The sequence below is a fragment of the Capra hircus genome, chromosome 20 (assembly GCF_001704415.2).
Source record: "Capra hircus breed San Clemente chromosome 20, ASM170441v1, whole genome shotgun sequence".
NCBI classification, from domain to species: domain Eukaryota; kingdom Metazoa; phylum Chordata; class Mammalia; order Artiodactyla; family Bovidae; genus Capra; species Capra hircus.
In genome coordinates, this window is record NC_030827.1 from 23,345,397 (window position 1) to 23,370,836 (window position 25,440).

The 25,440-nt window shown below is 40.5% G+C and overlaps 1 protein-coding gene across 1 annotated transcript in view; it reads right to left on the minus strand.

Annotated features, from left to right (window-relative positions):
• The window catches only part of IL31RA (interleukin 31 receptor A), a 52,216-nt gene that overhangs the window by 15,710 nt on the left and 11,066 nt on the right, over positions 1–25,440 (minus strand). The window contains exons 4-7 of the mRNA XM_005694693.3: positions 21,455–21,606; positions 15,130–15,295; positions 8,284–8,363; positions 4,679–4,895 (exon numbers count right to left, since the gene is read on the minus strand). Coding sequence (XP_005694750.2) covers positions 4,679–4,895; positions 8,284–8,363; positions 15,130–15,295; positions 21,455–21,606 — 615 coding nt within the window. The remainder of the gene's footprint in view (positions 1–4,678; positions 4,896–8,283; positions 8,364–15,129; positions 15,296–21,454; positions 21,607–25,440) is intronic.

Consider the following 25,440-nt stretch of genomic DNA (forward strand, 5'->3'; position numbering starts at 1 on the left):
CTGAAAATGTTCTGGATACGCAGAAGAGAGCACTACTGGAGATGTGGGGAGAGAAGGAGGAGAAGGAGGGCATGAAGGAGTGGGGCTCAGAAGACCACAGCATGTGGCTTTCCCCTCTTCTACTCCTCACCACCTGCAACAACCCTGAGCCTTTAGAATTGGAATCCACAGGAAGCATGTTTAAATAAACATCAAAGATGGTCCTGAATGAGGGCAGAAGAGGAGATAGAGTCCCTCAAAAAAGCCAAAATGCCTCTTGAAGTTGGAAACGTAGGCAAGTATAGAGATTTGGCATAAGAGGCCAGCAGGTACTAAATTCTGCTATGCCTATGCAACAAATACATTACTATGTGTAAAAAAGATAACTAATGAGAACCTACTCTATGGCAAAAGGAACTTTATTCAGTGCTCCGTGGTGACCTAAATGGGATAGTGAAATTTGCTCAGTTGTGTCCAACTCTTTGGGACCCCATGGACTGTAGCCACGGAATTCTCCAGGCCAGAATACTGGAGTGGGTAGCCGCTCCCTTCTCCAGGGGATCTTCCCAACCCAGGGGTCGAACCCAGGTCTCCTGCATTGCAGGCAGATTCTTTACCAGCTGAGCCACAAGGGAAGCCAAAGAATACTAGAGTGGATAGCCTATCCCTTCTCCAGGGTATCTTCCCGACCCAGGAATTGAACCAGGGTCTCCTGCATTGCAGGCAGATTCTTTACCAACTGAGCTATCAGGGAAGCCAAAGAAATGGGAAGGAAATCTAAAAATGAGGGGATATGCGAATATGTATAACCGATTCATTTTGCTGTACAGCAGAAACTGACACAACACTGTAAAGCAACTGTGTGTATATTAGTCATTATTAAGTCGTGTCCAACTCTTTGCGACTCCATGGACTGTAGCCCACCAGGCTCCTCTGTTCATGGGCTTTCCTAGGCAACAATACTGGAATGGGTAGACACTTCCTTCTCTAGGGGAATCTTCCTGACCCAGGGATCAAACGCAGGTCTCCTGCATTGCAGTCAGATTCTTACCATCTGAGCCACCAAGGAAGCTCCCCCCTCCAAAAGCAACTATACTTCAATAAAAATTAATTTAAAATAAAAGGAAAACAACAAGCCCCAGAGGGCTGTGTATGTATTTAGGAGCCTCTGTTCTTGAAGCTCACAATTGATGGGAAAGGAGTTCTTTCCCCATACTGGGCCTTTATGAGAGACTCCAGCATCTGGTCTAGAGGCAAGGCCACAGAATCTGTCAACTTGAAAGGGCAGCTCTGAGACATGGGGAAATTGTGAAGCTGGAGTGGGGCAAGCAGTACAGAGCCAGGAAATCAGCCCCACCTAAGCCCTAGCATTCCAGCTCTCTCCTCCCTGCCCTCCCCTGCTCACAGCCTCTAAGCATCCTTAGTCACTGTTGCAGTCAAGCTGAAAGTCATTATTGGAACATTTGGAAACTTACTCAGCCTCTTGAAGCAGGTAACATTAGTGTTCCCTGATCCCCTCAGTTGGTAAAGAATCTGCCTGCAATACAGGAGACCTGGGTTCGATTCCTGGGTTGGGAAGAGCCCTGGAGAAGGAAATGGCAACCCACTCCAGTATTCTTGCCTGGAGAATCCCATGGGCAGAGGGGCCTGCAGGCTAGTCTATGGGGTTGCAAGAGTCGGACACGACTTAGAGACTAAACTGCCAACTGATCCCCTCTGATGCCTTTTTGCTGTCTTTATATGTCGCCTGCTTGGGACAACTTTGAGCTGTAACAAACTTCAGAGTTCCTGTGCAGGGTCAGGCTAGAGCCACCCTCCCCAGGACTGTCAACTCAGATAGAACCATTATGGGTTGAATTGTGTGCCTGCAGAAGATATTCTTGGTATTGCAGAATGTAACCTCATTTGGAAAGCAGGTGTAAGTAGCTAAAATAAGATGAGAGTCCTTAGCCCAATATGACTGGTCTCTTTAAAAGTGGAATTTTAATGCAGAGACAGACACACACACAGGAAGCTGGTCATGTGAGGAATGAGTTGGATTAGAATTATACTGATACAAGCCAAGGAAAGCCTGGGGCTTCCAGAAGCTGGAATAAAAAGGAAGGATCCTCCCTTAGAAGTTTTTAAGGGAGCACGGTCTTGCCAATGCCTGATTTTCAGACTTCTAGCCTGCAGAACAATGAGGCAGTTGAGTTTCTGTTGTTTGAAGTCACCTAGTCTATGGCGCTTTGTTGGGAAGATTTGGGAAAATCAATCAGCATCTTTGGCTCAGCCTCTTCTTCCTCCTCTTCCCTGGCCTTCCTTTCTTTTCTGATTAATAAACGACTTGCATGAACATCCCAGCTTGAAGATGGAAGGGCATGTTGGTTGCTAACCACACACTCTTTCTCTTTAGCAGCATTAGAACTCTGAGAAGCAGAAGCCAGGTCTAAAGAGTTAAGAAATAAGCACAGATTCTTGACCACAGAGGGTGTGGAATCAAGCCATAAGTCAGCCTAGCACGATGAAAGGGCCTGGGCAGCATTAAGGGTTGTTGAAAGAAGTTTCCAAGTCATTGTTCTACTGAATGTTGACTAATTGCCTCCATCACTCAATAATCACTTTTTGAGCAACTTCTCCAAACACAATACACCCCCAGATGTGGTAGGAAATAGATCCCTCTTGAGAAAAGAGGAAAGGGACTTAGACTGCAAAAGCCATTAATTTCTTATGATTTGTATGAAGTCAGTCACTCTGGGCCCATCAAATACCATTCTCAGATGCTAGCAGTGCTTCATCTTTGCCCACCCTCCTAGCCCAACTTGAACCCTACCTCAACTCAGTACCGACCTCCTCATTGGACAATTGGCCATGTTTTGCCATGTCCTGCCTCAGACCACTCCACAGCTATCTGCTGGCTAAGGTCTCCTAGAAGCAGAGCTTCTTGTCTTGGGGCCAAAAGGAACCTGAAGGTGTTTCTATTTCAATTATTTATTTGAAAGATAGGAAAATAGAGTTCCACAGAGGAAAATAATCGTTCAGTGCCACACAGCAGCTGTGATTAGATTTCTAAGTCACTTTACTAAGTCCACGGTTCTGGATAAAATATATTGGACAAGTTTGGAATCATGTAGACCTGTGGTTAAGTCCACCTGAGAGATCTTTGGGCAAATTACTAAGCTTTCCTGACTCACAGCTTCATCAGCTAAAAAGTAAACCTGATAGCACCTACCCCATGGGTCATTTGAGGCTAAAATTAGATTGAACCGTATCATTTTAGCACAATGTCTGACACATCCTAATAGACAATGCTGGATGATTATACCTAATGATTGTTAAAGTTACAATTATTATTATAACTATTCTCCAGGTGACTCTATTAAACAAAATTCTGTAAAACATCACATTCTTAAATGTCTTGGACTGGGAACTGCAAAGAGGTCTGTAAAGGGTCAAATAGTAAACATTTTAGGTTTTGCAGGGCTCTGTTGCAAATAGCTGCCATTGCTGCACATTGTTGCAGAGACACAGGAGACGAGGGTTCCTTCCCTGAGTCAGGAAGATCCCCTGGAGAAGGAAATGGCAACCCACCCCAGCATTCTTGCATGGGAAATCCCATGGATAAAGGAACTTGGTGGGTTACAGCCCATGGAGTTGCAAAAGAGTCAGACATGACTTATCAATTGAACAACAGCAATAAGATCTATAGAGAAAATAAAGCCAGGAAGAGGAAATAGATTGCCTGATATTCCTTGAATAAGACTCAAAGAAACTATTTTATTCCAAAACAGGATATAAAATATAAGTTTGTATGAAAGTAGTAACGTTTTTAAAATTAATTACAGGTGTAATGAGCAATTATTGGCAAGAATAAACCTATGGCATGAGGCAGTCCATGGGGTTGCAAAGAGTCAGACACTACTTAGCAACTGAACAACAATTAACTAATTTCTAATTAAATTAGAAATATCCCTAACTAGGTAGTCAAATGGGAGGGAGAAAAGGAAGAAAACAGCTGCTGCTGCTGCTAAGTTGCTTCAGTCGTGTCCGACTCTGTGCGACCCCAGAGACAGCAGCCAATCAGGCTCCACCGTCCCTGGGATTCTCCAGGCAAGAACACTGGAGTGGGTTGCCATTTTCTTCTCCAATGCAGGAAAGTGAAAAGTGAAAGTGAAGTCGCTCAATCATGTCCGACTCTTAGCGACCCCATGGACTGCAGCCTACCAAGCTCCTCCGTCCACGGGACTTTCCAGACAAGAGTACTGGAGTGGGGTGCCATTGCCTTCTCTGGAAGAAAACAGGAGAGTGAACAAATCAAGACTGGGATATGGTCAGCACTGTAAAGGGAAGATTTCAAAAGACATCTTTTAGCCACTGAGGATAAACATAGCAGATCTGACAGTTTTATAATGCTCAATCCAGCTTATACTCACTCAGAATAAAACAAATACATGCTGCACACAGAACTTCTGGCTCATGACTATGTATCATACGATTTATGAAATCTGATTTTCAACACAGGCTTTATTCCAAAAGAAAATTATTTCAAGAAGCTCATTAATAAATTGAAGATTATGATCACCCCACCTTAACCTAAAGTGTCCTTACTTCATTTTCATTTTGATGCTAAAAAAACAGCAACCATTGAGAGGATAGGGACAACTCCTTGGCATATCAGATGGGGTTAGGCATCTAAATAAGAAGTTTATGTCATACTCACACTTTTCATCAATAGCTGGAATCCTCAAGGTGGCCTCTGGAGATTTCCCAAGAGAATTATAAGAAATCACATGTATCCAGTAGGTCTGGTTTCCCAGGTACAGTTCAGGCTGCTGGTTAGTAGTGTTCATTGTCTTTGTGAGGTTAGTATTGTTTTCTGGAAAATACCATATGTTGTAACCAAGTACTTTCTCCAGGACTGGGGTTCCTTTTGCCTTCTGAACACAAAGGAAACAAAATTTACTGCTAACAGCAAAGAATGAAAGTCATTGAGACAGTAATAAATGGTGGGAATCAGGGATGGGAAGTAATATTAACTATTAGGTGCTAAACTATAACCATGTGATGATCCCTCTGGGATGAATAACATACCTTGTGCCATGTTAACCCTCCAAATGCCAGAAGAGGGGATTTCTAAATGGTCTCTTGGTATAAACCCTTGACATGAGTCTAATTCCACAAAGCTAAACTAGCATGATGCCCAAACCCCAGTGCAAGCAAACCACTCCTTCTTCCTTTAGGCAGCATCTTTCTCTCTGTCTTAAATGGAAGTGGTTGTTGTTCAGTCGCTCAGTCATGTCCAACTCTTTGTGACCTCATGGACTACATGCAGGCTTCCCTGTCCTCTACTCTTTCCCGGAGCTTGCTCAGATTCAAATTCATTGAGTCGATGATGCCATTCAACCATCTCGTCCTCTGTTACCCACTTCTCCTCCTGCCTTCAATCTTTCCCAGCATCAGGGTCTTATCCAGAGAGTCAGCTCTTCGTATCAGGTGGCCAAAGTATTGGAGCTTCAGCTTCAGCATCAGTTCTTCCAATGAATATTCAGGGCTGATTTTCTTTAGGATGGACTGGTTTGATCTCTTTGCTGTCCAAGGGACTCTCAAGAGTCTTCTCCAGCACCACAGTTCGAAGGCATAAATTTTTTGGTGCTTAGCTTTTTTTATTGTCCAGCTCTCACATACATACACAACTAATGGAAAAAACATAGCTTTGACTTATAGGACATTTGTAGGCAAGGTAATGTCTCTGCTTTTTAATACACTGTCTAGGCTTGTCATAGCTTTTCTTCCAAGGAGCAAGCATCTTTTAATTTCACGGCTGCAGTCACCATCCACAGTGGGCTCTTTGGATCCCAAGAAAATAAAGTTTCTCACTGTTTCCATTGTTACCCCATCTATTTGCCATGAAGTGATGGGACCAGATGCCATGATCTTAGTTTTCTAAATGTTGAGTTTTAAGCCAACTTTTTCACTCTCCTCTTTCACTTTCATCAAGAGGTTCCTCTTCACTTTCTGCCATAAGGGTGGTGTCATCTGCGTATCTGAGTTTACTGATGTTTCTCCTGGCAATCTTGATTCCAGCTTGTGCTTCATCCAGCCTGTCATTTCACATGATGTGCTCTGCATATAAGTTAAATAAGCAGGGTGACAATATACAGCCTTGACATACTCCTTTCCCAATTTGGAACCAGTCTGTTGTTCCATGTCCAGTTCTAACTGTTGTTTCTTGACCTTCATACAGGTTTCTCAGGAGGCAGGTAAGGTGGTCTAATATTCCCATCTCTTGAAAAATTTTCCATTGTTTGTTGTTATCCACACAGTCAAAGGCTTTAGTGTAGTCTATGAAACAGATACAGGTATTTTTCTGGAATTCTTTTGCTTTTTCTATGATTCAGTGGATATTGGTAATGGACAGAGAACCATAAACAAAAGTTGAGGCATTTCCTCTGAGCCAATCCCAAGTCTGTTCTGGCCCTGGGTCATTTCTTTCATGGAAACGTCCAGGGGTTGGAGAGTGCCCTGTCCTTTTATCTCCATAACACCCTCTCCAAGGAGAAAGTAAGCTTCCCCAACCAGACATTCCAGCTAAGAGGACTAGAACATTCAAGGTTACCCTACCAGACCAAATCCTTGGTGAGAAATGAAGGTGACCCCAGGGGCTCCAGGCCAACCTCTTTTTTTCAGCCTTGAACCTGAGCCCATGTTTTGCTAGAGATCAGCATGCTGAATATTTCTCAGGAATTAGAGGGCTTTCCTGTTTTTCTCTTTCTGTTACTGATTACACAGAGAGATGAGCAGAATGACTGAATATAAAGTCAGAAGGACTTCAGAAGTCACTTTGTCCCACTGTCTTTCTGGTTTGAGAATTTCCTTTACACCTCCCATGACATAAAAAGTCAGTTAAACATCTTCCTAATGACTGGGAGGCATTTATCTTTCATGATAACTCATTCTCTTTTTATAATAAACTAATAGTTTTATTGAGATATAATTCACATATCAGAAAATTCACTTTCTTGGCATGTGCAACTCAGTGGCTTTTAGTATAGTCAAGAGTTGTGCAATCATCACCACGATCTGATTTTAGTTCATTCTTTTTTAAGCAGCTCTAATTCTTAGAAAACTCTATTGAAGCAAAAGGAAGACCAGTCCCCAGGCGAGGGGGAGAAGAAGGGTGTTCAAGTCCATCTCACCTACTTCACAGGTTGGCCTACTTGACCTATGTGGGTCTGGCCACACACAGGATGTGCCCTTGTTCACTTTCCTTCTCAGAAATATGTTGACAGAGTAACTCGTTTCCACACTTGATGCCTGAGAAAGAACTCAACAACATCTGGGATCAATTCTCGAAGATTTCCCAACACCACGGGCTGTGTTCTCCCTTGCCTGCCGCCACTGAGGGTGTCCCTCTTGTCCTCGGGGTGGGGAGAGGAGAAAGGTAGAAGGATGCTCCAACCCCGAGGTAACTGGGAATGGAATGTCTTTTGGAAAAAGCAGGGTGATTTCCCCATTTTCAAGAGCATTTGAAACCTGCCCAGACTTGAGCAAGCATGAGATAACCCAATGAGTATTTCCTGAGAAATCTGGAGACACACCAAAGAATCGGGGCATCTCACTGCTCTCCTCCCTCTCTTCTTTCCCCCAATTCCTCTCTCCTACTTTCTGGCTGTTTTTTTCACCCTCTGTTTGCCCTTTTCCTTTCCTACTGATTCCCTCTTCCCCTCCTTTTCTATCCGTTTTCCTACCATCACCTCTCATCTCGTTTCGTGTCCTCTGTGCTAACCTGGCTCCTCCTTTGTTCCTCATTCTGACGTCTCCATCCTACAAAGGACCATTTGGCCCCTGTTCTATCCTTGCACCCCACTATCCCAGTGCTCTGGGGGGCACCTGTGCAATGACCTCAGGGCACACTAGTAAGCTCACCCCCAAGCCAGTGCTCTTCTCCAGTGTCGGGAGGGGGCGGGGGCTATATAATTTTACATTGCCTTAAAGTGAAGGCCAGCCAGCGACGGTTTCTCCAGAAGGTCAAGGCACCTCCTGCACTTGCACTTACACTTACACTTTGTACCTGTCCCAGGTGTTAACATTTCCAAGTGTTAACATTTCAGATCAAAGAAGAAGGCTCAGGGTCTGCATTCAGGACATCTACAAAATGACATACAGGGCTTTTCTGAGATAGGAAATCATTGTGAGATTTGGGGCATAAAAGCCTCTATGGAAGGAAATTAAGGAGGTAAAATGTCCATGATCACAGTTCTTAAAGGTATAAGAGACCAAGGCTTTTACACAGAATTGTAAATAAATAACCCAGAGAGAGGTCACCTTCAACAACAACTGCACTGGCCTTTTTCCATCCACTTTGTCTGATCTCAGGACTCTCCATAGATCCAGGCCATGTGGAGCTGTAAAGAATAAGGGTGAGGTGTTCAGCAGAAACAGAAGGGAGCTGTAGCAGGAGATGGTGAAATTAGTGAGGCTGTTTAGAAAATGCAGTTGGGGAGGATTTGCTTGAGGGGCCAGCAGGAGTAAGGTGGAGAGTGGAAGACTTCATTGCAATGATGTCTTCATGCTGTGGTTGAAGGACTAGAATCAACCAAAAGTCAAAAATAACAAAAGATCTATAAAATTAATATCCAATATATAAATCACTCCTCCCCTGCAATGAAAATGTTGGGATCTTCTTGTATTAGAAACTACTATAATGTGGTAAAAAGCTTTGTATTTTGTGAAAAAATAAAACCACAATCATGTAGGGAAAAATAAAAATTAAAAAATAAAACTGTTCTTGGATCTGATGACTTAAGGTAAGCTAAAACAAAACTACAATAGATCCAACTGTAATATAATTTATCACTCAAATCTGCATTGGAATATGACATCTCATGTCCTCTATCATTCATATACATGAAAGCTAGGAATAACATAGATAACTGCTAAAGAGATTTTATATACAATTTATGCCATATCTACTCCCAAAGAGATGAAACCACACACTTACAATGTTATAAAGCACAACAAAAAAAATCAAAGAAGAAGCAGAGAAATAATCTTTCCTAAGCCCCTCTATGAGCTCTAAATTTAATGCTGATCTTCCAGGCAGGAAGAATGAAAATGATAAAATTTAGTTGTGTATTCCTTATGGACTGAAAAAAAGAACACATAGAAATCATTGTGAAGAGGCATGTTTTTTCAGGCTATGGGCATTAAATTCATAAATGGAATTATCTTGTAGATCCAGTCAGAAAAGACAAAAAATAACCTAAAAGCTGATGCCTGCAAACACAATTGAACAAAAGTACATAAATATGGCAGGTGTACACTTCTCATGGTTGTCTTCTACGAAATACAAGGTCATAACATGAAAGCTAGGTTCATGCATTTCTCCAGTGAAAAACAACATACCTGAGACAGCATAGTTCAAGTGTGTTAGCTTCTGATGATCTAACTATTCAGGGATAAAACTTAAAATAAAAAAAAAAACAGGAGAGAGAGCAATTTCTATTACACTTGACCTCTGGACTGTATCTCCTATATATCTTGTCTCAAGGAGTTTTGGCACAAAGTGGGCCACTGGTAATTTATCGTTGAACCTTCTGACATGCACCTGAAATTTCAAAATGCTGAGCTATTGACTAGAGGATGACACATACACTTTAGTCATGAGAGGAAAGCAGGGTTCTAAAGAACTGTTCAGAAGGCTACTGGCCTGTAATTTATGAAATTGAGGAAATGTCTCTGAAGCTGCAGTTGATGAACACTAAATCTTCTCTTGAGGAAATCACATGGATGAAAAGAATGTAATTCAGTCTGCAAAAAATGGGGTCTGCCAATCAGGCCAAGATCTAAACTATTTTAGTACTGAGAGACCATTTTTAGGGATTTTTTTTGTTTTTAATTCAGGTAATTGAGTGTTTAAAGTGAAATTACATACTGAATCCTAATTAAAGACAACTTCATAATGTAGAAAAGTGCACTAAAGGGCAATTAAATCAATGACCTGTCTTGTCATCAATGAAGGGTGACATTTCTACAACTACGCTTGCAGAAGCCAAACTGTGGGTAACACAGTCTAACTGCTAGGTTCCAAGTCTCCCAGTGAGACATATTGTAATTCCATGTAAATTCCATACAAGGAAATTGAAACTATTTAATCTTTATATATGACTCGATCTGCATTCCATTGAAATGTGGTTTCACAAGCTCTGCCAGGAGTTTTCCCAAAGGTCTTTACCGAATCAAGAGACTGGACAGTCAGGACTCAACTTTCTCAGACACTGAGCAACAGGTTTCAGCCTGTCAACAGGATACACCCTGAGATGTAAGCAAAGACAGTGTTCCTCCCAGAAGACAGTCTTCTCAGCACAAAGCTACAAAGTCATGAGATCTTCATAGGTGACCCACAGACCTGGAAACACTCTCAATCCATTTCTTACTTGCAGACTCTCTCTGTTCCAGTTACATGGAAGTCAGACTCAGGGATAATAATATTGAGAATAAGAAAAAAAACCTAAAGACAAAGTATTCATTACAAGCCAGTTCCAAATACTCATCTGAAGCATAGACAGAAACAAAAAAAAAACTGATTATTAAATAATTACTCATTCCAGTCATTGATTAGAAAGAGTAAAATTCTACTTAGATTTACCCCATAGGCAGCCACTTAATTCTAGTAGATGGTAGGACGGTGCTGATGAATGAATTTAATCAGGTATTTTCTTCTTTCACTGTGGTCACTATTTCCTGCAGATGTGTTCCAGAGAGAAACAGTCTTTCTGATGTAGACTTCCTACAGACGTGACTTTTAGTAAAACAAATGGCTAGCATTTAAATCTTCTACAATTGTGTGTGCATGCTCAATTGTGTCCAACTCTTTGCAGCCCCATGGACTGTAGCCCATCAGGTTCCTCTGTCTATGGAATTTTTCATGCAAGAATACTGGAATGGGTTGCCATTTCCTCCTCCAGGAGATCTTCCCAACCCAGGGATTGAAACTGCATCTCCTGCATTCATACATGGATTCTTTACCACTTGAGCTGTCTGAAAAGCCCTCTTCTACAACTATTACAGTCAATTTTCCATGATCATAAGTTGATAATGAATAAATTAATAATCCAGCTTAACCAAATGGGGAAAAGTAATACTTCTGTATTTGTGAAAGAATAATACTAAGTTTTTACAAATTTGCCAAAATATTTACATATTGGTGGTGGTGGTTTAGTCACTAAGTCATGTCTGACTCTTGTGACTCCACAGACTGTAGCCCTCCAGGTTCCTCTGTCCATGGGATTCTCAAGGCAAAGAATACTGGAGTGGGTTTCCATTTCCTTCTACAATTACATATTGGAGTTTACATATTCCAAGGCATCAACTGTTTGGACAGATGTAGTAAGAATTTGCTGCTCTGTTGTTCCAGTTACAATCTGGAAATACCCACAGTCACCACCAATCAGCACTTTAGACACATTCTGCTGCCTTTGCTGAAGGCTAACACTAAGAATTGCTCATTTTTAGCAAGCATCACATACTAAGCATTTTACCTGAATCATCTCATCTAACCTCCACAGGCCTATAATTAGGTACATCAATATTACTATTTCCTCTTCTGAGGTGTTAAGAAGTGAGACAATTGCCCAATATAACTTTTAAGTAACAGAGCCAGGAATTGAATATTATTATATCTGCTTCCTGTTGCTGTTCAGTCACTAAGTCATGTCCAACTCTTTGTGATCCCAAGGATTGCAGTACTCCAGGCCTCCCTGTCCTTCACTGTCTCCCAAGGTGTGCCCAAGTTCATGTCCATTGAGTTGGTGATGTGATCCAGCCATCTCATCCTCTGCTGCCTGCTTCTCCTTTTGCCTTAAATCTTCCCTAGTATTAGGGTCTTTTCTAATGAATTGGCTGTTTCATGTAGTATGCATGTTTCATGTAGTATATATTTATATGCTTTAATGTGAGTAAATAATCCTAATAATCAATATATTGAAATGTAAAAGGGAAGAGTACTTCATATTCAACTTAAAACAGAAATTTTCAAATTAGAAAAGGTTTTAAGTGGTGTGTATAAAACAGCTGGCATTTCATTGTGAAACAGAAACATTTTATGAATTAGAAGAGGATAAATTAGGATTTGCTAGGGGTGGGTACATTTTCATTAGTTTCTTCTGGGATTCTGAAAAAATTAAGAAAAGCAAAAATTGTCCACTGGTAATGTTGACAGATGTTCATTTTATTTAATTAGCACAGGGCACAGAGAACGCTAGCATCTAGCGTTTTGGTAGTCAATCTTAGCCAAGCAAGCTGAAATAATAAATCAGTTGAAATGGTAAATCTCATTTCTAGCGATGAAACAAGTATATGAAATTGACATTAGCAAGTGGTTGGACTGTGATGAACTTAAGACAGTGAACCATAATGATGTTAGGTCTCTAAGAAGAATGACAGCTACAGGGAGGAGAGCTGTACAAAACAAGATCAAACCCAGGGTAGAACTCTCTCTCCCAGACTGCCTGCTGAAAGGCATAGCAGAGGGAGAAGACAGCTTGCACAAGGATACTGCTTGCATTTCATTCTAATATTTTAAAAGACAGGGATGAGCCAAGCCACAGACAGCAATAACTAAGCACTCCAACAGATTATAACCATTGGGTAATTTTATATTGTACAATTTATGTGCTGTTTGGTTATTTGTAAACTAGTATATTTGTTTTAAGATTGGATTATTTGAGATGATGTCTATAGAGTGCTCCCAAATACGGCATATAATTTTAATCAAAAATTCACATTAGGTCCACAACTTGACTAGTTTTGTTTTAATCACGCATGCATTTTTGTTTATTTAAAATTTGTATAGCACTTGCCATTTGTAAGGTACTGTTCTAAGCATAATGATTAGAAATTTTTTATTACTTTTTTTCTGTATTCTTACAGTTGAGCATGGAAGCTTGGATGCCTGAATGCCATAGATGAATAGAATCTCAGAGTAAGAAGGGACTTCAGAGGCCATCTAGCCCAATCCTCTATGTGTGTCACATGAATCTTTGTTGTAACTACATCCACCAGTGTGTAGTCCAGACTAAACATGAACATCTCCAGTGGGAGATACGAAATTCAGAAGGCACCAGATTATTCCCAGACATATGATCATATGGGCAAACATGCCAAATATCTGTTAACACTAATTTGGGTGTCATGGGAAACTCAACCAGGATCCAGGGGAATAAATTTTTGCCATATAGAACAGGGAGCACAGGAGCTGACCCCACATGTTGCCTAAGACCAGTGAGGCACTTGTTGTAAGACTGGTTAAGAAGGGCCTGAAATCACGCCCAGGGGTGTGGTAGGGGCAAATTCATGGTCTAGAACATACATGTCTCATAAACAAAGTTTAAGCCTCAGAAGATTAGAATGATCAGCGTTTTTCTGTTTCTTTTACATATTTCAGAAGATGTGTGGCCTTTGACAGGTATTCATTTAATTAGTCATTCATTCATTGTAGTAGGTTGAAAAATGAACCCCAAAGATCTAAGTACAAATCTCAATCACCTATAAACGTTACCTTATATGGCCAAAGGGACTTTGTACATGTGATTGGGTTAGGATTTTGAGATGGGGAGATTATCTTGGATTATGCCAGTGGGCCCTAAATGTTATCACAATGGTCATTACAAGAAGGAAGCAGACAGAGTTGACATGGAAGAGGAGAAAAAGGTAATATGATAACAGAAGAGTCTGGAGTAATATGCTTTGTTCATAGGACGGGGCTACAAACCAAGGAATACAGGCAGCTACTAGAAGGAAGAAAAGGCAAGAAAATATATTCTCCCTTCAAAATCTCCAACTGTGACAACACTTTGACTTTAGTCCAGTGAACCTGATTTTGGAGCTTTGAATTCTAGAACTAGAAGAGAAAAAAAAATGCGGGCTTCCCAGGTGGCGCAGTAGCAAAGAATCCACCTGCCAATGCAGGAGACACAAGAGAGGGGAGTTCAATCTCTGGGTTGGGAAGATCCCTTGGAGTAGGAAATGGTAACCTGCTCCAGTATTCTCGCCTGGAAAATTACATGGACAGAGAAGCCTGGCATACTGTAGTCCCTGGGGTCATAAAGAGTCAGACATGACTGAGCAACTGAGCACACCCACACACCCACAATTTGTTACAGCGGCCATAGGAAACTAACACATTCTTCAAACACTTATTGAACATCTACTGGGGTCAGGCTCTGGGCAAGGCTCCTAATTTATAGAGCATGGTAATATGCTGAATGACCCTGAACAAATTAACATCTCATCTGTCTCACTTGCAAATGGAGGTGATTCTACATATTTTATAGGGCTTTTAGGAGAATTAATAACACTAATAGGAAATCTGTCAATTACTGAATGTTGATTATGGGCTAAACACATTATTTCATTTAATCTTTAAAATAATACTAAAAAGTAGGTACCACTATTAACTCAGTTTTATAAATTATAGTTCATTATGGAAAAGGGGAAAAATTAGTAAGGAGACTGAGTCTTAGAGTTTGTGTATCTTGCCCAAAGTTACTCCACAGCCAGGCTGGATTTTATATCAAGGCCACAGATTTGAAGTATTGGGTTGGCCAAAAAGTTCATTCCAGGTTTTCTGTAAGAGGTTATAGACAAACTCAAATGAACATTTTGGCTAACCCAATAGTATTCTTAGTTACTATTCCTGACTCATGGTAACCATTCAATCAAGGTGCAATCCTCTTCTCCTTCCTTCCTTCCTTCACTATAATTAAAGATGTGACCTTTTTTCTCATTAGTTATACCTTTATTTTTTAGCAGTAGCTCAGGGTTTGCAACATCAATCTTTAATTTATCATAGGACATCTTTAAATAATATTATACTACTTCAAGCATAGTATAAGAACTTTACACAAGTATTCAAGATATGGTCCTTTGCCTTCAAGGCAAAAAGCTGCTAATGTCACTAACATCATTAGGGGAGGGCCAGCTTATCCTGTAGGCTCAGGCATGTGCCATGCATGCCCTGTGGAGGGGCACTGTACAGACTCTCTGGCTCTGGGATTGTGGGATTCCATGATTCCCAAGTATGGCAAAGCACTTGACAAAATTCACAAAGGCTCAGTTCAGTTTGCCCTAAACCAGAGCAGGCAAAAAAGAAAACACAAGGGACCAACTTGCCTTCTTCCACAGTTATTCCCCTTTTTTCTTGACTCCAGCCACTCCAGAACCTTGACTTGTTAACCACACATTGCAGGGTTACAACATACTCTGTAAAAGCTTGCAGCCCTGTGAGATTATATGCTTCTTCTTCATTCACACAGCTTCTGGTGAAGTTGACTTCCATCTACAAGACAAAGACAGCCTTGAGCTAGATGGGAGACCACATGTTATCTTTCCATTTTTCTTCTTTACTTCCCAACCTTCTCTTACCTTTCTGAACTAGTAGCATTATATTTCACAGTTTTTAATTTTCATAAGTAAACTTCTCCACATACCTGGAAACTGTTAGCATCAAATAGAGGTGAGTTACCCCAAGAATCACCACCCCTCCCCTTTCTTGTTTCTAAGCTTGTGAGGTAGAGATTCCTGCCTCTGGACTGAATGTGAGTGAATCTTGCTGTTCTGGAAGATGCAGGGTAGAGTCCTGGCACCCGACACAGGCCTCAGTTTAATTTCTGGAGGTGACAACAATACGTAGAGATAAGATCTCAAGGAACAGCATGTAAAAGACACCTTGACAGTATTAAATTCAAACTCATGTCATGAATGAAACTCAGACAAGTTAAGTGATTATGGACTACCTCAGCATTTATAATCAGCAGAACTAGGGTGGGAACACAGATCCCCTCATTCTCAGACTCTTTCCTTCTATTTAAACTTCCCTTTTCAAATGATTGGTCTTTGGGTGATCACTCAAGTTGCTAAAGATCTCAGTATCCTAGATAAATAAATTGATTCTGACACTCTCTCAATGTGCTGAACAGGGAGAGGCAAATAAACCACCTCCCCTTTCTAGACCTCAGTTTCCTTGTTAGTAAATGAATGTGTTGCTTTCTATAAAGTCCCTCTGGACTTAACTCTCCACAAGAAACTAGAAATTCAGCTATGTCTTACTGAGCATGATCATTGTTGCTGCAACATGAACTTTTAGCTGTAGGTTTATATAAATTTATATTGAGCTTATTAATGAAAATCAACTGTATTCCAGACGTTGACTACTTTGTGAGAATGCACACTAGCCCATAGAATCTGGCAAGAATAGGAAGTCCTGACATTGCTTATGTGTACAACAACAGCTGTGAAAATAGGTACACAATTATAGGTGCTGGGCCTAAAGGAAATTGGGGCAAAATGAGGATGTGTCTATGTGGCCAACAGCTGAACATCCCAGCTGCAGATGGACGGTTCTGAACTCCCAGTCCAGTGAGATGGCATCAGAGCAAGGAAGCAGCATCTCGGCCTGAGGGCAATTTTGCTGCTGAACCCCAGGTTCCCTAAGCACCTTCCTGCAAAAGCCCCTGGAGACGTTGCAGTGGTAGAACAGGGCTGTTGGGAACATATCTTGGGACAGTTCATCATCTCTGGGGAAGTACCCTCCCCAACTGACCTCAGTTATGGGGCTCAGTTAAAACCAGATTAAGACCTTTGAGAGAAGGTCAACTACATGGTACTCTCCATGCGTAAATCAAAATAAAAATAGTATTAATCCATAAAATACATGCAAGGGAGTCTAATGACATTCTATTTTACTTTTCATGCTTTTTAAAATACATAATATTCTTCTATTTTTAATTTCTCAGAATTTGCCTTCTGCTTTGCTAGTACTCTCAGCACATGCTTGGTCTCTTGCTGGGTCTCCTCACAATCAGAAAGCTCTCTTCACTGTACCTATGCAAACCTGTTCTTCCTAGCCTAGGCTCAGGGCAGTAAAAAATGCAGTTAAAGTTCCAAAGAGTGCTCCTCTAAGGCTTCTTTACTGTGGCTTTTTTCCAGGCTATATGGCTTTGGTCCTCACTCAGTCCAAGATCAATTGATCCTCTATACACAGGCTTAAATCTAAAACTTCCCAGACTCAGCACAAGCAATGGACTCCTACCAAAACTCTAATTAACTTCATCAGTTTTGTTTCTAGCAACCTGTATTTTGTGCCAAGTCCTAGCTTATTCCAATTGTTTATGTGTTAAAAGATGAGTCAGAAGTTTTGGAGCAAAGCCTAAATCAAATTCTTAAAATAGTCTTGAAATCCTTTGGTAGAGTGTCCACATGGTTCCCTTTTATAAAAGTAGAAACCTTTTACACTAGGGCCATGGAAAGGTGGTTTGGAGGCTAAAGTATGGGCAAATGAATGGCTGAACTTGGCATCACAAAACCTGAGCTCAACTCTGTAACTTACAAATCTTGGACAGATGACCAAAGCACTCTACATTGCAATTTACTAATCTGTAATAATAATGGGGCTTCCCTGGTGGCTCAGTGGTAAAGAATTCACCTGCAAATGCAGAAGATGTGGGTTTGATCCCTGTGTCAGGAAGATCCCTAGAAGAAGGAAACAGCAACTCATTCCAGTATTCTTGCCTGGGAAATCCCATGGAGGAGGAGCCTGGTGGGCTACAGTCCACAGGGTCACAAAGAGTCAGACACAACTTACTGACTAAACAACAAAGAAGAATAGTGATATCTTATTTATAGGAGAGGTTTCACAGGTGGCTCAGTGGTAAAGAATCAACCTTCCAATGGAGGAGATACAGTTTCAATGCCTGAGTTGGGAACATCTCCTGAAGAAAGAATTGGTAACCCATGCTAGTATTCTTGCTTATGTTTTCCCAGTAGTCACATATGGATGTGAGAGTTGGACCATAAAGAAGACTGAGCACCAAGAATTGATGCTTTTGGACTGTGGTGCTGGAGAAGACTCTTGAGAATCCCTTGGACTGCAAGGAGATCAAACCAGTCAATCTGAAAGAAAATCAACCCTGAATATTCATTGGAAGGACTGATGCTGAAGTTGAAGCTCCAGTACTTTGGCCACCTGATGTGAAAAGCCTATTCATTGGAAAAAATCCTGATGCTGGGAAAAACTGAGGACAGGAGGAGAAGAGGGTGACAGAAGATGAGATGGTTGGATGGCATCATCAACTCAATGGACATGTGTTTGAGCAAACTCTGGGAGATGGTGGAGGACCAGGAACCCTGGTATGCTGCATTCACATGGGGTTGCAGAGAGTCAGACATGACCGAGCGACTGAACAACAACAACATTCTTGCCTGGGAAATCCCATGGAAAGAGAAGCCAAGCAGACTATGGTCCATGGGATTGCAAAGAGTCAGACACAACTTATTAACGAACAATTTATAGGATATTTCCAAGGACTGAGTAGCTTGGAGTGTAAAAAGCACTCTGTAACCCATATATTGTGTGCGTGGGTGCTCAGTCACTCAGTCATGTCTGACTGTTTGCAATCCCATGGACTGTAGCCCACCAAACTCTCTGGCCATGGGATTATCACAGCAAGAATATTGGAGTGGGTTGCCATTACCTCCAGCAGGGTATCTTTCCAACACAGGAATTGAAAACAAGTCTCCTGCAGTTCCTGCATTGGCAAGTAGGATTCTTTATCATTGAGCCACCTGGGAAGCAAACTCATATATTAGCATCACACAAATATGAGTCTTGTTATATGAACATATTGGGATTTTGGAGTTAGTTTTTATGTGGTTTAGTTTAATTAAACATTTATTGAGCATATGTGGCAGGCAATGAGAAAACTAAGATGAAAATCAGTCTCTGTGTTTGAGGAACTTATCATCAAATATGGGGAGAGATGAGTTTAAGTGACTATGTTAAGTGCAATGACAGAGGAGGAGCACCTATCTCAGACTCCCAGAAGAAAATATGTCAGACCAGAGTTCTGAGATACGAGTGGATCTAGCAAGGTTCAGGCCAAGAGGAGAGGTACAAAGCAGAGAGCTGTTCTAGGCAGAAGCACAGAATAATGAAATGACATGACGCAAGGGAAACTAGCAATTGAGAATCATTAGAGAAGCAAGAGCAAGATGGAAGATGAGTTTGAAGGGGTTGATAGGGGCCAGGCCCTGGAGGGTTAAGAATTTAGACCTTTTCCATTGACAATGGGATGAGAACCATCCAGACAAGACTGGATTGGTTTAGTTGGATTTAGAACTGATTAGACTTGGTTGTGGTTGAGAACTGAGAGAGATTCTGGTTGCACATTCCACTCTCCTTCCCACTTTCTCCAGGTTAGCAGGAGGAAGGACCTCTTCCTTCCAGGGGATTGGAGGGAGACAAAGATGAGTACAGATGGAGGTAAGTGTATCAAAGAGGTGGGGTACAGGATGCCAGGGACTGAAGTCGTTTGCATGTGTTGCCCTCACTTTGTATTGTAAATGGTTTAGTAATTTTCCAGAGGAATATAGATCCTGGTTTATTTTTCTTGTTGGATTTTATAAAGTAGTCACAGGACTCTGGGATCAGACAAAAGAAACCAAGGGTTGCCAGACAGTAGATCACACAGAAGTTCCTCAGATTCACTGAGCCCATGATATGCGGTATGAAGATGAGCTTATGTTGTGCTGGGGAGTGCCCTACTTAGAGGTTCCTTTCTGGGTTCCAGAAACTACCAATTAGAGAGTCTTATGTTCCTATAGTCAGTTCTAAGAGAATGGATCCAGAATTGGCACAGAAAAGAAGCTGAGAGGAAGAGTGAACTCATTATTTCTCTTGACTTGAATATAAGACAAGCGAAACTTAACCAGTTTTTTTTTTTTTTTTCTGAAAGAGTTCTAGTCTAGTGGAGGATGCAATAGATATAGTAACATGGGCTTCACTAAAGGAAAAAGTCTAGTGATGGCCTCATGGCCAAGATGAAAAAAGTAGGCTGAATGATTGTGGTGGTCTTCTATATTCAAAGAAGCTTGAATAAATGAGCTTCTTTTAGCTCAAAGGAGAGGCTGATGTCTTGGATGGGCTCCGATATAGTCATTCTTTTTGATCAATGATTAGATGAAGGTATAAAAGTGTTATCATATCTGAAGATATTTTAAAAATTAAAAAGTAAAAAGTTAACTCTAAGGTTTATTGAAAAGTTAGAAAATAGAAAGTTGACTACAGGCTTTGGGTAATAGAATAAAGATTCTCAATAGGCCAAAATGATGGATAAGACCAACCTGAATAAATTCAATAGGAATAAATAAAACATCAGCATTTTATGTTAAAAAGGGATAAGTTTATAAGATAATGGAAATGTTCTTACTAGAAAATCTTTTGTGTGTGTGTCAGGGGGAAGTCAAAGATTTAAATGATTTAATTGGCTGGAAGCTAAGAGTCAATAATGTAAGTTGGTTAGAAATAGAAAGCTGATATAATATTAAACTGCATTATGGAAATATGATAATTATTTCTGAATTTTGAGGTAAGAAAATATTTCTCAAGATGCAAAAGACAATAAATATAAAGGAAAAGCTTGATAAAATTTGACAGTATTCATATTAAGAAGTTCTGTTCCTCTAAAGATAGCATTAAGAAAGTAAAAAGGCAAGATGCATAGTGAAAGATGTTTACAAGACACATACAAAATGAAAGACTCATAAACAGAATATGTAAGTAACTCCTGTAAGTCAATTAAAAAGTCAGATCATCCAGCAGAAAAAAGAGTGTGCAAAAGGCTTAAATCAATACTTCACAAAGAAGAATTCCAAGTGGCCAATAAATACATGAAAAGACATACAATCTCACTGAAAGTCAGGTAAGTGCAAATTAAAACCATGATTCCATTGTGTACATGCAACAGAAGACTACACTGGAATAAAAATGTATAAACTCCAGCACTGTAAAACATGAATGGATCTTAGAAGCACAATATTGAGAGAGAGGAGTCAAACATAAAGAAAATACAAAATATATGGATTCCGTTTATACACTGTCTCAGACTACATTGTTTAGGGATGCAGGCTTACATGGTAATACCATAATAAAAAGCAAAGAAGTAATTACCATGAAAACTAGGATAATCATTAGTTCTAAAGGCAGGAGGAGTATGTCATCAGAAAAGGGTAGGCAGGGGGCTACAGCATGCTATTTTTTATATCAGTGGTTTTTACATGCACACTGACTTAATAATAATTTGTTAAATGCAATATTTATGTTTTGTTTACTTTTCTAAATATGTGTTATAGATCACAAAGGTTAAAACAATTTAAAAGGAAATTCCCAAGCTATATACTTTCAAGAACCAATGTAGCTAGACACAAAACAGAATGAAATGCAAAAATAAATTTCTCACTTTTTTGTATGCCCCTATGTTCAGAATGCAAGATGCGTATAGTAAGACACTTTTCCAATCTAAAAGGCCCAAATGGGAAACTGGGGAGAAAAGTATTCACTATTGTCTATCTTCTATTTTAAGTGTAGAAAATGGAAAAAAATTATTCCAGATCAACAAACATTAAATAATTCTCTTAGAAACATTATAATGGCATAACTTACCCAATGGGTACTATTTACTGCTCTGAATCGAAGTGTATAATTTAAAGTAGATGACTTAGGTGCCAACACAGGCTGTGTCCATTTTACTTGAACCATTTGTTTGAGGCCCAAAACTGGTTTCACACTGAAAATCTTAGGTGGCTCAATTTTAGCTGAAAATGAAAATCATACAGTTCTTGTATTTGCACAAAGACCAGAAAGTGCTAATAACATCCACCCAGAATTGCGAAGGAAATCATAGTGCATATTCCATGATTTAGTGTATGCAAAAGGCATTAAGAAAGCAGGGCAAAAAGAATGCTGCCACCTCCCACCCCTTCAAAAAAGAATGTCCAGTGAAGAGAGGCTATATTTCTGTGTTTCTGTTTTTAACAAATCAGCCTTTTACTAACTGGGTCAGATCTTTTGTCAAACAGAAGGGAGGTAAAAAGAAACTTCATGACCAGAGAATGGGTGGTTCCTCTTGTCTGTTCTCCCCATCTCTCTTTCTTTGACTCCCGGGATGAAGAAGTGCCCAGTAGAAAGCACCTCTCATCTCCCCTGAACACTATAAACATTCTCACCCTAAATCTCTCCTTGAAAAAGCAGGGGTAGGTTATAAAAGTAACATAGGCTCATTTCAAAAATTATTTAAATTTATTTATTTGGTTGTGCCAGGTCTAAGTTGCAGCAAGAGAATTCATAGTTGTAGCTTGTAGGATCTAGTTCCCTGACCAGGGATTGAACCCACACCCCCTGCATTGGAAGGCAGAGTCTTGACCACTGGACCATTAGGGAAGTCCCCCCCAAATATTTTAAATATAGAAAAACTACTAAGAAAAACTTTAAGTCAACCATAATTCTATCAACCAGCATGCGTGCTAAGTCACTTCAGTCATGTTGAATTCTTTGTGATCCCATGCCAGGCTCATCTGTCCATGGGATTCCCCAGGCAAGAATATTGCAGTGGGTTGCCGTGCCCTCCTTGCCATCAACCAGAGATCATCATTATTAGCATTTTGGTGTATTTCCAGGCTTTTACCTATATAAAAATTTGTACTTTTTAAAAGAAAACTAATGCTATGCTAAATAAATCTTTTGTCTTTATGAAAAACATTATGGAATCAGCAAACATCCCTTTGCATTAAAATTTTTCAAAACATGTTTTCAAAGCTTCATAATATTCTCTTAGAGAGAAACAGAATTTGACACTTTCTTTATTAGTGTACTGTACATCAGTTCAGTTCAGTTCAGTCGCTCAGTTGTGTCTGACTCTTTGCGACCCCATGAATTGCAGCACGCCAGGCCTCCCTGTCCATCACCATCTCCCAGAGTTCACTCAGACTCACGTCCATTGAGTCGGTGATGCCATCCAGCCATCTCATCCTCTGTCATCCCCTTCTCCTCCTGCCCTCAATCCCTCCCAGCATCAGAGTCTTTTCCAATGAGTCAACTCTTCGCATGAGGTGGCCAAAGTACTGGAGCTTCAGCTTTAGCATCTTTCCTTCCAAAGAAATCCCAGGGTTGATCTCCTTCAGAATGGACTGGTTGGATCTCCTTGCAGTCCAAGGGCCTCTCAGGAGTCTTTTCCAACACCACAGTTCAAAAGCATCAATTCTTCAGCGCTCAGCTTTCTTCACAGTCCAACTCTCACATCCATACATGACCACAGGAAAAACCATAGCCTTGACTAGATGGACCTTAGTCAGCAAAGTAATGTCTCTGCTTTTGAATATGCTATCTAGGTTGGTCATAACTTTTCTTCCAAGGAGTAAGCGTCTTTTAATTTCATGGCTGCAGTCACCATCTGCAGTGATAGTGTTTCCAATTTCTCATTTTAAAGCCCCCCTGAAAACAGAAGCTGAGTCTCAATCACAAGGCCTTGGATTAACACTTGGCACTCAGCAAATTTCAGATATTTGTTAAGTGAACAAGTAAGTGGATAATAGTTGTATCTTTGTCTATATCTCTCATGGCTTCCTTAGATTCCCCTAGGACAGAAGGATTAAATTAAAAGGTATAAACATTTTGGGGCTTCCCAGGTGATTCAGTGGTAAAGAATCCACCTGCCAGTGAGGGGATGTGGGTTTGATCCCTGGGTTGGGAAGATCCCTTGCAGAAGGAAAGGGCAACCCACTCCAGTATTCTTGCCTGGAGAATCGCATGGACAGAGGAGCCTGGCAGGCTAGAGTCCATTGGGTTGCAAAAGAGTTAGACATGATTTAGGAACTAAACAACAAACAAGAACATAAACATTTTTAGGCTACTTTCCACAAAACATCATTTTGCTTTCCAAAATAGCTACAGTAATTGCAATGTATGTATATAGCACAATTTCTTTATTCATGCCTCTGTTGGTGGGTATTTGGGTTGTTTCTATATCTTGGCTATTGTGAATAATATTGCAATGAACATGGAAATGCAAGTATCTCTTTAAGACCCCAATAAGATCCTAGAATTGGAATTGCTGGTAGTTGTATTATCAATTTGGTACTTGTATTTTTGTTTTATTGGAACTTTCATACTTTTTTCTGTAATGGTCACATCAATCTACATTATTGCTAAAGTAATATATGTTCATGTTAAGAAAGCAAAGATAATAATAAAATAATAGTTTGTGTTTACAAAATGAAAAACCTTGCCCTTTTTAGGCCCATCAACAAGAGATACGGCCAATGTTAGCAGTGTGATGTAAGCATTTCAAAAGGAGTTCCTGCCAGTCTATGTCTGACGCAGGATACAGCATGCTTGGGGCTGGTGCATGGGGATGACCCAGAGAGATGTTATGGGGAGGGAGGTGGGAGGGGGGTTCATGTTTGGGAACGCATGTAAGAATTAAAGATTTTAAAACTCAAAAAAATAAAAAACTAAAAAAATTTTTTAAAAAAAGTCTTAAAAAGAAACCCAAGTCAAAACATTTCATAAAAAGAAAATTTGAGGCCCAGATATCTACACTGGTGAGATGCACCAAAGGTTTAAAGACGAATTACCACTGATCTTTCAGTTCAGTTCAGTTCAGTTCAGTCGCTAAGTCATGTCTGACTTTTTGCAACCCCATGAACCGCAGAATGCCAGGCCTCCCTGTCCATCACCAACTCCCAGAGTTTACCCAAACTCATGTCCATTGAGTCAGTGATGCCATCCAGCCATCTCATCCTCTGTCGTCCCCTTCTCCTCCTGCCCTCAATATTTCCAAAGCATCAGGGTCTTTTCCAATGAGTCAGCTCTTCGCATCAGGTGGCCAAAGTATTGGAGTTTCAGTTTCAACATCAGTCCTTTCAATGAACACCCAGGACCGATCTCCTTTAGGATGGACTGGTTGGATCTCTTGCAGTCCAAGGGACTCTCAAGAGTCTTCTCCAACACCACAGTTCAAAAGCATCAATTCTTTGGCACTCAGCTTTCTTTACAGTCCAACTCTCACATTCATTCATAACTACTGGAAAAACCATAGCCTTAACTAGATGGACATTTGTTGGCAAAGTAATGTCTCTGCTTTTTAATATGCTGTCTACGTTGGTCATAGCTTTTCTTCCAAGGAGCAAGCGTCTTTTAATTTCATGGCTGTAATCACCATCTGCAGTGATTTTGGAGCCCAAAAAATAAAGTCAGCCCGTGCTTCCACTGTTGTTTCCCCATCTATTTGCCACGAAGTGATGGGACCAGATGCCATGATCTTAGTTTTCTGAATGTTGAGCTTTAAGCCAACTTTTTTACTCTCTTCTTTCACTTTCATCAAGAGGCTCTTTAGTTCTTCTTCACTTTCTGCCATAAGGGTGGTGTCATCTGCATATCTGAGGTTATTGATATTTCTCCCGGCAATCTTGATTCCAGCTTGTGCTTCTTCCAGCCCAGTGTTGGATGCATCATGCATATAAGTTAAATAAGAAGGGTGACAATATACAACCTTGATGTACTCCTTTTCCTATTTGGAACCAGTCTGTTGTTCCATGTCCAGTTCTAACTGTTGCTTCCTGACCTGTATACAGGTTTCTCAAGAGACAGGT